Consider the following 12,992-nt stretch of genomic DNA (forward strand, 5'->3'; position numbering starts at 1 on the left):
TGTGTGTGTGTGTGTGTGTGTGTGTGTGTGTGTGTGTGTGTGTGTGTGCCCAATAGTCCCCCATTGCACCACTGGGGAAAAACTGACCCAGGAAAACCACAATGCTATAAAAATGGATAAAACACAATATTCAATGAAAGTAGTGACCATTAATTTTACTTGTGAACAACGTCAACACATGTTATTTTTGGTAATTTGGTTGAAAGAAACCCTTATTTCTGATTAAAAAAACTTTGAAAATCCAATCTGACCCGCAGACAACACAAGGGTTAAGTTCTGACATTGTACATCAGCAGCAGATGTACTGAGAAGAAAGTACAGAAATTAAACTATTAAGAATAATCATTAGCAGTCATCCAACAGTCATCCAACAGAATGTAGCTCAATTCTGCACATATACTTTAGTACAGCACAAGCAAGAAAAGCAACATTCGTAGTCTAGTAATTCAAAGCCTGGTGTGTTTGAAAAGATTTGTGAATGATATCTATGGCTATTGATTGCATTTAAGCCCTTCACATTACATTATAGACTCTACCCCAGCTAGGGGAAATGCTAGGAGTGAACAGAATCCCTTTGAGATGGGTCATGGCATCATTGGTTTATGTTCTGTCTTTGGAGTGTTCTCCATTAGCCCTGAAAAACAAACCCGTTGTTCCTGTAGGTTATCATACACCTTGTAGGTCAGCAGAGAGGGAGCAACAAAGAAAAATGAATACACATACCCATCCACTCACAGACAGGGAACTTAAACCTAAAAAAGCAAACTCTCTAATCTTTTGCAAAGGTCAGGAGCCTGCTGTGGTTTGTCTTACGCTTAGCTGTCTTGGCATATATGTATAAAAAAACATTTGTTCTGCCATCAGTTTACTGTCATCTATTTTACTGTAATGTGACAGTAAAACAAAGCCATATTTTAACATGCAAGAGTATTTTTTTCATTCTGACTTTTTATATTTATTTGATTGTGGGCATTCATTGGCTGAGACCAGGGGGGGCTGTGTTATCGACTGACTATGGATCAGGACCAGTGCAGCCTGTAGGCTATTAGGAGAGCGAGCAGTTCAAGCTCCTGCCCTGCCGTTCCTTAATTGGTCCCCTCAGAAGCCTTGCACACACAAACTTCACAATCACACTGGAAGATTGTACAGAAGAGAAACGAAAATCCCTATGTGCAAGCCGCTTGGCATCGATTAGCTCACTCTATCACTTCAGTTTCTTCTTCACATTTTTTTCCCATCTCATTTCTTTTCACCTACAGATTACAATCAGCTGGGGTGGTCTTTGAGTAAACCATAGAAGTCGAGATAAAGAGGGGAAGACAGAGGAGAAAATGGCTGGAACAAATGGGAAATGACTCAGCACTGCCTACTGGGTAATTGGGTTTTATCCTCTCATTTTATCAGAGCTTGTTTTGGATTAAAGCTATACAACACACACATACATAGGAAAAGGAGAAGGATACTTCAACAGATCTCAGGATAACTGATTAAAAGTAGGAGAATGAGACCGGTGCTGCAGTCCAATTATGATACCCGACAGAAGAAAAGCTTGACCGTTTTCTGCAGAAAATGCAGAGGGCTTTTCACTCTAACCAAATCTGGTATCAAGGTATTGGACACAGTCAGTAAACACAATGCGCACAAAAATGTCAACACGAGATGCTGGGGCACAATAGCTTGTCTTTTCCATTTCCACATTCTAATTCAAGGCATGGTAATTTCAACCTGACATTTCAATTTCAGATGCTTCTACAATTCAGTGCATTGAATATGGATCGTGTCAGTACATGTGTACGCTCTGGTTGGAGATCGCGACAGGATGATAGTTGATGAGTTATCCAAGCAGAAATACTGTATATATCTTACACTCTAAAACGGTTCCAATCTATTTCTACCGTGACGTTTTACAACAAAGTGGGACTTTTACAAAAATGATTCATGGCAAACTACAGCACACAATATAAAAAGGTTAATTGAAAACACAAGCACTTTATTGGAGCATTATAAGGTTCAATGGGGACTTGACTCTTAAAAATGTTCACCTTTTTAGCTTTTTGAAACCTACCCTTTCTTAAACCAAACTCTAAAATTGTCATTAAGATGTACTACATATACGGCATCTTGTCTGTCCTCGTGTCAGATCAACTGGTACAGGAAATAAATTTATTCCCTCAGCTTGTCTAACAAAAAGCACTAACATTTAAATATAAAACCAGTATGACATCTGCCCAACACCGAGCATGTTGTGGAGTTCTTTAAGAAGAAACTACACGCCCGTGTTGATTGCAATATAGGAACATATCACCTAGTGCGACAGTATGGCGGTGTTAATGTGTTTTTAATAGTGCTTGGGTGACAGTGGAGTTTTAAAGATTGGAAGCAGAAGATGAGCCATTTATCCTCTGGCTACATAGATAGTTTTTAAGGATTGGTTTGGGGGTCTTGAGAGCATTTTTGTAATGAAAAGAAAGCATAACACCAGCATTAATTATTTAATTCCTAACTCAAACTTAATTGCACATGTAGGGCTGAAAGATTAAATCTAGAGCGCAATATCTTAATCGCAGGAGGGGCAACATTTGTTAAATGCATAATATGAGTAAAAATCCCATTCTGAATTAAGTATTTTGCCGCTGCAAAGATGTCCCAGTCTACAAATTGTTTTCTACAGACTTTGTTTGGTACAGCTCCTCGCAAAGAAATCACACCATGATCATTTAAATACGTTTATGAAAATAAAAAACCTGCAAAAATGACACATTTCTTTTAATATCGTCAATCACATTGCAATTGCAATACGAGTAAAAATAATCTTAATTAAAAAGAAATCTCTCCAAATTGTTCTAAACGTATTTAGGCGCTCTGCCGTTATAAAGTAGATGCTGTAGCAGCATCTATCCTCAGCCCTGAGGTTGGGTTGGTCCAAACCAGCTAAGATGAAATGAAGCAGAAATAGGCAAGGCTATTTATTGATTGGGCTGTCTGTGAGGTGAAACAAAAGTAGTCTTTAAATGAATGTAGCCTCAATGATGCACAGAATAGATGTTATCTATCTTAATGACAAAGGGGAGTCCTTGGCTGAAGGGGAACCTCATCAAAGTTACACATGCATAACCTTGCAGCGGTGCTCGGAGAGCAGAAGAAAACACACTACCTTATGTATGGATGAACATTTAAATTCCACTGCTCAAGCCATTAACCAGTGGCAATACACCGAAGGAAAGGAATTCAACACAGCTCAGTAGGAATGTAAATACAAGTGGGATATTTGTTATATCCTTATTTTTTTCCACATTTTCTTTTAAAATGCTTAATTTATTCCCTCATTTAAATGTAAATCAGTTGCACAAATAGATTTTTTGGTTTTTCATTCAAATTCATATTAAGCAAATGTGACCAAACAGCAGGTAAAGACTGCAGGAGGTTATGCAGCCAAGAAACCAAGAAAAATGTGGACAAAAGCAATGTAGTTTCTCTCCAGAAGCATTTAGGATACGTGGAAATGAAAAGAAGTGATGATTCACTTTAAAATTGCCTACTATGACAACGATAAAAGCAGAACATGCTTCAAGAAGTAAGAATATTACTTTTGTTCAAGGATGGCAGACTAAACAGGACAATACAAACACGTTTGTTATGAACGCTGGCCAGGGTTGAGGAAGGGCTGGAGTATTAGAAAGAGAGGAGAAACTACAGTTCTGACTGACTGTACCACTAAGGCAGGCCAGGAGGGAAAGAGCTGCATGACCTGCCTTTCTGTTGCGTTCAGTATTCTTTTAATATACAACTAATTGCTTGTTGAATTTAAGACAATCATTTCTAACTTTTTTTTGTGATCACATTTTTTGTGATTCTTTTATGTATTTTTTTATTTCTAACATTCTTTTATTAAACAAATTGAACAGTGAATTGAAAATGACATGATAAAAAGAATGACAGTCTTCTACTGATATTTTCTTTCAACTAACATAAAAAAATCTTGCAGTGTGTATCGTGATATGTCGCAATCTTTTGCAAAATGTATTTTGTGCCAGTTGATATTGCGATAAAATATATATATATATATATATATATACATATATATAGTGCAGGCCTAGTGGTGGCACAGTGATGGCCAAGGGAAGGACAACCAGTGTTGGCTGATCGAGGCTGTGAAGGTCTGACAGGGCGAAGGGAGGCCTGCCATGGGGACAATACAGCGGTCAAGCTGGGAGATGAGCTGCACAGACCGTTTAGTGAACTTTGAACTCGTGATTATGAAGACACTGCCCTTTTTTCAAATAAATCCTGCCTTTCACTGCCAAATAAAAAGGAGAAGACAGCAGAGGTAAAGAGTTAGAGAGAAAAGATGAAGGGAGTCACAGTGGGGCTTTAAACCGCTCAAGGTGTGCCCCTTTTCCCATGTTGCTCTAAAATATTCTTACCAAAGCTCTCTCCAAGGATAAACTGCAGATTCAACGTCTACTGCATGGGGAAATCATGCATTCTGTACACGATGGTGGCCGTGGCCGTGTCCATATACTGAATTTATTTTAAATATGTTCCGACACAAAGAATTAAAATGTTATTTAATTATGAAGTAATTGACTAACATGCATTTAATAGGGTTCAGGGTTGCTCACAGGATTATTTCAGCTTCATTAAACTCTATATTTATTTATTAAATTGTATTATGAACATTTTGGTAGTTAAGGAAAAATGATGACTAATTGATTTCAGTTAGTTTTGTCATTCAATGCTAGTTTTATTTTATAGACTCTGAATGAAATCTGGATTAAAGGAAAAGCAAGTCTTTAGAATAGTCTGTTCCCTGTGGTTTAAAGTTCAACTCTGAGTTTAGTGTATTTTTAGGTAAGCACCACACAAAGACAGTGCTTCTAAATATTCCCCGTGTCGGCAGGACTGAGCATTTCTTCTGAAAAAAACATAGGAGCCATCTTCAAAGACCAATGGGATTCCACTTTCTGTTTTATGAATGACAGAGCTTTGTTGGTTTTACATCACACAGCCACACATCACTACAGAGTGTTATTATGTAGACTTCATACACCAAGAGGGACTCTTAAACTGCATCCTGCATCTCTGACACTCACAAAAGCACCAAATAGCCATTGAGAAAGACAGGGGGGCATGAAATACAGCCAGGCATGGTGCTTTTCTGCAGCTTGGGATGTCATCAGATTTTTTTTATAATAAAAAAAACGGAGAGGTAGAGCAAACCTCTCTTGGATTTACAAAATGAGGTCTAGATAGTACAACCTACCCAACCATTAACCATCGGTACAATACTGTGTTCATAACACATAAACAGCACAAAGCCAAAACTAAAGCCAGAACATAAAATGGCTGTTGTTTTTTTTCATGTCCAATATAAGGCACAGCACCCAAGCAGTTCTGGATACCACCTTAGCCGAATGAATAAAATCAAGTAAAATCAATAGTGAGCATAAAAACTAAACGAATAACTTTTCTCATATCTAATGATTGTAGTTGGTCCCCAGTGTACCTCTTTAGCAAGTTTTGTCTTTAAGCTTTTTGAGTGTTATTTATTTTTTGGCTTTCTAATAATTATGGTCCAAAATAATGACAAATTGTATTTGTGCGTTTTTATTGAAAAAACATTTCGTAAGAAAGAAACCCTGTACCTTCACGCCAAATATATGCAATAGAGTCTTCCACAAGCGTGGGAAAAACACTGAAAATCAAAATATCGATATTAGGGCTGAACGATAATGTGTTTTAGCATCGACATCGCGATGTGCGCATGCACGATAGTCACATCGCAGGACGTTGCAATGTTGACGCTAATCCTAATTTGTAAAAGCACAAATAGTCAACCCTACAATATCGAGGCAATGTCAACATTGACATATTGCCCAGCTCTACACTGAAATGGAATCACGATTCATCTCAAATGAAAACAATGTCCTCAAACATTTACCACCACACCTCACTGACCTCAAACCATTAGAGATGAGACGATGTCAGTTCTAACATGGTTGATGACTACAGCACATACAACCATGACTGTACGCATTTCATGAAGTACACGATCAAAGGGCTTTATTTAGTTCTGAAGCACACTAACAAGGACATCAATCACATGTCCGCCTCTACAGCATGGATTTCTTACATTTTTTCATGTTTGATGTGTGTAAGTTTCACACCACTATTGTACTATGGCCTATGAAGTCTCGCTAGTGACGAGATATAAACAACAACAACATTGATGCTGATGTCTAAATGTGTTATTATTGATTTACTTTCATCACATTCTCTCACTCGCCACCAAAACTGGTGGATGAACATGTTCGCTTCTGCGTGTCAAAACACTGTAGCGCGCACACACCAAACACACAAACACTGAACCCGTACTTTAATCCGAAAGTCATTAAATATGCATTTGCTTTTGATTACTCTTGAAATTAATTCATCAGGGAGAGCAGTGACAGGTGCTCGCTGTTACTGACAAACTGCTGTAGCAGTATGAGATACTTAAGTATTCTGCACTGTAACCCTAATATCTCTCTCTCCCTCTCTCTCTTTCCCTTCTACCATACCCTGCTCCCTCGTTCTCCAAGCTCAGCTCTCCTTTCCCCTTTAGTCAGGTGGTGAGGTGAGAAATGATACCAGAATCAAAACATTTGTCAGAGCAACAATCCACCGAAACTAAATTACATGGCGAGGAATTGCAAGGGAGAAGTGGGCAACAAGAAAGGATGAGGGGACAGAGTGGTCATGAAATAAAAGCGCTTTTGAGGAAACAAAAGTGTGGTACAAACTGGAAGATTGGAAGAGAAAGGTGTGTGGGGGGGAAGCAGGGCATTGAAGTGAACGGTGTATGGTGTGAATCTTGCCTTTGTGGCAATGCCCTTGAGTTAGCCAGTGAGGCATTGAATGGCGCATTGGGGATTGGCAGTTATCTCCAAGGCTTCCCTTTCAGCGTTATTAGAAAACGCATGACAGCAATGCTAGCTCTTATCGAACAGAAAGCTTCAAGGCTGCGGAGACAAGGCTGAGAGGCAAATCTGCAGATGGCAACATTTGACACCCTGTCATTCTCGCAGCATTTTAGCAATCAGATACCACAGAACAACATTACAGTGCATGCATGCATGCGAACATTTGGCACGCTTGCAACTTATACACGCTTGTATAAATGATGCTGAACAATTAAAGTGTAATCTCTATGTAGTATGTAACTATGGATATATGCTAGAGATGCCTTGAGCTTATTCTAAGAATTGGTATCAAGGTCGATCTGGGTATTTTTTAGGCTGATCGATCGCTGCCGGCTTAAATGAACCCGATCAAATGCCAATCCTTCCATCGCTGTACTCCACTGTCCACCACGGCCTGCTGTTGCAAAGCTGAAAGATGCTCTACAGTGTAAGCACTTTACTGCATACACCAGTAAAAATTAGAATGTGCCTTTAGGGCTAATATACTGTAAATCGCTAATATATAGTTTTTCTAGCGTCACTGCGATAACTGTGGGGAGTTGAAAGAAACTATCACTAGAAAACTGTACATTGAAATGTAACTGCAATTCTTTTTTAGTGGTGCCTTTTATATTCAATTCAATGTTCAATTTGTTCTATGAAAGAATGCTGGAAATGTATTTCCTTTTGCTTCAAGTTCAAGAAGCAATTTGTTGTATTTTAGCAGAATACTGAAAGCAGCAGAAATGCAGAACTGAGGACACTTACATTCAACAACGTAATCGCATATCACATTTTCCTCATATCGTGCAGCCCTAGTTTTTGTGGAAATTTAATTTTGTGCACACTGGTGTAAGTGACTGAGTTATGACAACAATCTTTTAAAATACAGGGATTCGCTAAGATAAAAATGTATCTCAATTATAATATGGATAATCCATATTATAATTTAGAATCCAGTACTTCAGTATTTGGATCAGATAGCTTGTAAAAAAAAAAACTAATAAGTAAAAAAATATAAGGTGAATGAAATTTAGTAGTCTACACCTGTACTTTAATGTACCAGGTAGATATTTAATCAACTTTAAATATGTTTTGTTGTTACATTACCAAATATTAAAAGACTGGGATCTGAATTGGGGCAGAGGTACTGACTCTAAACAATATAGTACCAGAAATAGCTGCATCTAATGTAGTAAGAATTCTAGGACACAACAAAGAAGAGAAGGACCTCTAGTAATCAATAAATAACCACAATGGAATAACGTAGAAATATGACGTTACATCGACAACAAATTTATATTGAAAGCATTGTGTTTTATTGGAGCACCCAAAAGGATTCTGTTCCAATCAATCCTATCTCTCATGGGAATACCATGAACAAAAGCTTATCTATTGACCAGATTCCAAAGTCTCAATATCTCATTGGACAGAGCTACAGTAGTAATCAAACAACTCATAACAATATTCCCTACCATTGTTTGGCTGCTGGTGAGATTAGATCCCTCTAAATGTGAAGAACAAAATGAGGGGAGAGGGGGTTGGTGAGATAGATTGAGAAATGGGTTCCCTTTGAATAATGCAATAGTGAAACAGGGCAATATGACCACCATGCGACCTCCTACAGCATAGAAACAACTGTGGATACCATCCCATCTGTGCTCATAAATTCATCTCATGTGAAATGTCAGTTAAATCAAAGCTGGAGCTTGAGAAAGAGTCTGGCAGTCATTTTTTGGGATAAATAAAACATGGCAGAGATGACTCGATTGCCCTTTACTCCTCTCTCACTCTGTTTTTATCTGGAGATTTTTGCACTTGTGCCATGCTGAAGTCAGAATGCACTTTTAGCAGCAGGAGGCACAATGGCTGCAGATCCAAGCCTCTACGGGCACTACAGGCTTGTCAAATTTGATTAAATTAAAAGCATATTTATGTTCCTAAATGTAAATTAAATTGTGTATTGTGCAAGCATCTGACAGTGCTGATGTGTTGTCGAGACTTTAATGTTTTCCCCCAGAACTGTGCACGACATTCTGGTCGTAGGAAGGTTAGAGTGGCGGTTATCCAACCTAACCTAGTGAACCATGGTCCAAGGTCAATCAGGCGTCTGTCATCTGCTCTGCGTGTGGAGAGAGAGAGTGCGGGCTTGCTCCAGGCTGACCACTTACATGGTTTAGAAGTGTTGTCATGTTGGTGTCACTGCACAGGGGTACATTGATTGATTTCACCCCAATAACCTTTTATAGTCCATTAGGACCTAACTCATGTTTCAAATCAAGCAGTCAATCCAATTAGTTTATACCATTCAAGTGTCACATTTTAAAAAAGGATAAGGATGGCATCAATGTTTTTGTTATTGTTGACAAATCCCTTGATAAGACTTAAACCAGCAATATGTCCATACTTTCAAAGCTTTACAACTTTCCTAACTTGTCTGTGACACTAAGCCCTAACTTAACCCACTAATGGTTTGTCCTTGTTTATGCCAAACATTCCCTGGTTTTGAGAGGATTTGCTGCTTTGTGTTATGCAATTGTATTAACAGAATATTTTTAGGTTTTAAAAGTCTTTGTTGGACAAAACAAGCAATTAAATGTTATTACATTTGGGTTTTAGTAAATTGGAATATTTCATTGACCAAACTATTAATTGTGAAAATTATCTATAAATTAATTGATGGTGAAAATAATTGTTTATTGCAGCTTTGGTCATTTCATATTGCAATTTTTATATATATATATATATATATATATATATATATATATATATATATATATATACACACACAGTATATATTGACACAATATTATATGCACAATATAAATTGTTTAATAGTAATTCAGTAATTCAATACATAAACAGTCCAAATTATGTGAATAATGCCATATTGCAGTTCGGCTGTTGGTTTTTCAACATTGCAATAGAAACTAATTTTGATACCGTCACACCTCCTCCCTATTTCACCGCGTGTACGGTATTACCGTGACTACTTAAAAATGATGACGTAAGGCTCAGACGGCGTCACCAAACGGTTGCCTTGTGCCTCCACCATTCTGAAACTGAACACCAAACACTGATACTGAAACACCTCTCCCTTCTCATTAGGTCGGAACCTGAAATGCTGCCAAACTGCAGAAGTGAAGTTGTGTTCTTCTTCGAGACCAGGTCAGTCAGTGCGCGACTTGCCATCTTCTCTCTCTCCCCCCCCCCCCCCCCCCCCCCCCCCCCCCCCCCCCTCCACACTGTCACGTGGTGACAACCACACAAGCATTTTTAGGCATTAAATAAATTATAAATTCCTTGTCTCCTATATAAGTGCATGGCATTTTTTTTTTAATGACGTGTTGAAACTGATACTGTTGCTATTTTTAAGACCCTGCGGTATACCGTATTACCGCCCAACCCTAATAGAAACAGAATTGGAAAATATAGAACTAAAGACATTTTCATATCATTTTGACGATATGATGCCCAGTTGCAACCATTATCTACCTAACATAAGGACCATTCTTTATGCTTTTGTGACATTGTTATGCAAGTTCTCTGTCTTTCCATGGAACTAAATTCCATGTACGACATGTCAAATTGTTCTGAGGTTGGCCTCAATGGAATTGAGAAAATTGAGCATTTTTTTGAAATCATGAAAAGCTCTTTTTTTTTTTCAACATGAATCATCCAAAAAGGAATGAATTCAGTCACAAGCGGCACTCATGGAGAAACGCCTACGAAGCCACAATCCCTCATACAGATGATTCTTGTTGTTGTGTAGCTACGCTCACATGTGTCACACACTACATACAAATATACATAACTAAGCTGTAGTGCTCTTGCTCACCCTGTCACTGCAAACACTTCTGCTTCACTGATCACAATGCAAACGACTGTTATGCTGTTCAACATTTCATCAGCCCCGTCTCCTCCATGAATCCACCTGTAGGCACCGATTCCAGGTTTCTCCTCTGGGCTAAGTTTGTTCTCGTCACGTTGTGTTCTCTCAGTGTGCCTAGCTTTAAATCGTATGCTTGCAGGTGAGTAATAATGTCCTGCCCTTGCAAGACATGGAGAATACATTTGGATTACTAAATTATAACCTGGCTTCCAAATGAGAAATAAATGTTCTACTGTAGGGGAGTTTATACGTGTAGGTGGCTAGAGAACTTAATTCTTGTTTCAACCATGCTCCATAACTTAGCTTTGCCTGTATGTTTTACGTTACTCCATCAGGTTTTTTTTTTTTTTTGGTAGAGTCTGCCTTTTCTATTTCATCTCATTTGATTTCTACATAAAGTGTTTGACTGACAACATCCATATTATTGCACAACATAAATATTTATTTCACATCCTGGCAGAGAGCCATCGCAGACGCTGCTCTAAACCAGGCCAATGTATAACAACAAATACCTATGCAGCTTATGAAAACTGCACTTTGCACACAGAGGCACATTTCACTTTTCTTTTCTTTTTTTTGACAAGAATAGGTCACTCATTTTTAAATATCGTGCAATGCTTTACATGAAAATGTAGCCACTGTGGAAATGCTGGTCAAGTTAATACAATGTGCAGTGAAAGGTTTTGAAAAAAGGTTATATTTAAACGCCTTTCAGAATAACATTTAAAAAAATTAAAAACTACCAAAAAAAAACTCTTGATCTCTACATGCAAAGTTGCCCCGAGTATGCATAATCTAATATTTATGCTATGCAAATTTCAAAGTTGAAGCCAATTTCAGAACTTAGGATGTAAAATATGAAAACCTTAAGGGCGAGTTAACTAATTGACTTGCAAATGCATCTTTGTTTCACTGCCATGTGAGCTAAATGGATGTCAATAGGTCAGGACAGCAGAAGAAAAGGAAAAGATTTCATAATAATCTATTCACTGACCAAACGGAAACATTTTTAGACAATCCACATTCTTACATCACAAACTGTTATCAGATAAATACACCACTAATGTGTGTATTAACACTATGGAAAGACAGAGTATTTATAGCACAGTTATCTTTCGACCAACTTGTTTACCCACTGCATCACCAAGCTTTTTATTACTATGACATTTAAAATTAACAAACAAAAAGCAACTCATATCAACTACAAGTTTCAGAAGTCAGCACAGACCTAAAGCAGTTGTCTTCTTCGTGGGTTTAAGGACACCCTCTAGCTGTTGTCAACATGGCTTTAGCAGCTTATAAATATCAAACTTGTTACAAAATGGGGGGGGGGGGGGGGGGGGGGCTGTGGTTGGGTTAAGATATGGATCTCCCTTTCCATTACAGTTGCAACGTGGCAAAGGGCAGCAGAGCAGAGCGAATATCTTCTGTTCTGTGAACAAAAAAAACTGCTGGCCAAACGGATCTCGACACCGTTTTAAACTTTAAAAAACACCCATCTTCTCAAAAGGAACCACATTAGCCCACTCAGACACCAGCCAGCGCGTGTCAACTTGTCATAATTAAGCTACATGCTTTTTTTGATACTGTCACACTCAAGCACGCAAACTGTCAACACCGGCTTCTTGTATTATCACTTTTCAAAAGCCAACCACACTGAAAACAAAAGCAGTCTGTCGAGGCACGTCGAGTTTTTTCTCGAAGACTGAGACCCCCCCAATGAGATAAAACATTTAGCTCAAAGAGTGTGTTTGTGCTGTGCTTACCTCTTGCTAACGTGGCGGGCACTTGCGAACCGAGAAGCACGAGGATGCCAAAACTCAGGTAGCATCCTCCCGAAAACTGTCCCATCACTGCTCTGCGTGTCTCCCTCCCCATCGGGTCTGGGGCCACTGGACTCGGGTCTCCAGCATTTGTCGTCTGCTCGAGGCACCTCTAAACACGTTACCGTGCCCCCGACGGACGCTCTGTCCAGGTGTTTGGGTAGTTAGTGTCCGCCGGGAGAGCCGTCCACCTCACGGAATCGCAGTGCGGAGAGAAGCGATGGAAAGTGTTGCGGAGCTTTCGACAGTCCGCACTCTGCTGCGCGAGAGTGGGGACAGAGCGCGCGCGAGCCAACAGCTTGGGTTTTTTTCGGAGAGAGAGAGAGAGAGAGAGAG

General features: G+C 38.9%; 1 protein-coding gene and 1 long non-coding RNA gene across 2 annotated transcripts in view; both read right to left on the minus strand.

The window, feature by feature from the left end:
* Positions 1–3,826, minus strand: part of LOC116704235 (uncharacterized) — a 9,590-nt gene extending 5,764 nt beyond the window's left edge. Inside the window, exon 1 of the long non-coding RNA XR_004335625.1 lies at positions 3,749–3,826. This is a non-coding gene — a long non-coding RNA (uncharacterized LOC116704235). The remainder of the gene's footprint in view (positions 1–3,748) is intronic.
* Positions 1–12,953, minus strand: part of LOC116704220 (netrin receptor UNC5D) — a 202,641-nt gene extending 189,688 nt beyond the window's left edge. The window contains exon 1 of the mRNA XM_032539517.1: positions 12,600–12,953. Coding sequence (XP_032395408.1) covers positions 12,600–12,711 — 112 coding nt within the window. The 5' untranslated portion in view covers positions 12,712–12,953. The remainder of the gene's footprint in view (positions 1–12,599) is intronic.
* Positions 12,954–12,992: the final 39 nt, after the last annotated feature.

This window comes from Etheostoma spectabile, chromosome 16, assembly GCF_008692095.1.
Source record: "Etheostoma spectabile isolate EspeVRDwgs_2016 chromosome 16, UIUC_Espe_1.0, whole genome shotgun sequence".
NCBI lineage: Eukaryota > Metazoa > Chordata > Actinopteri > Perciformes > Percidae > Etheostoma > Etheostoma spectabile.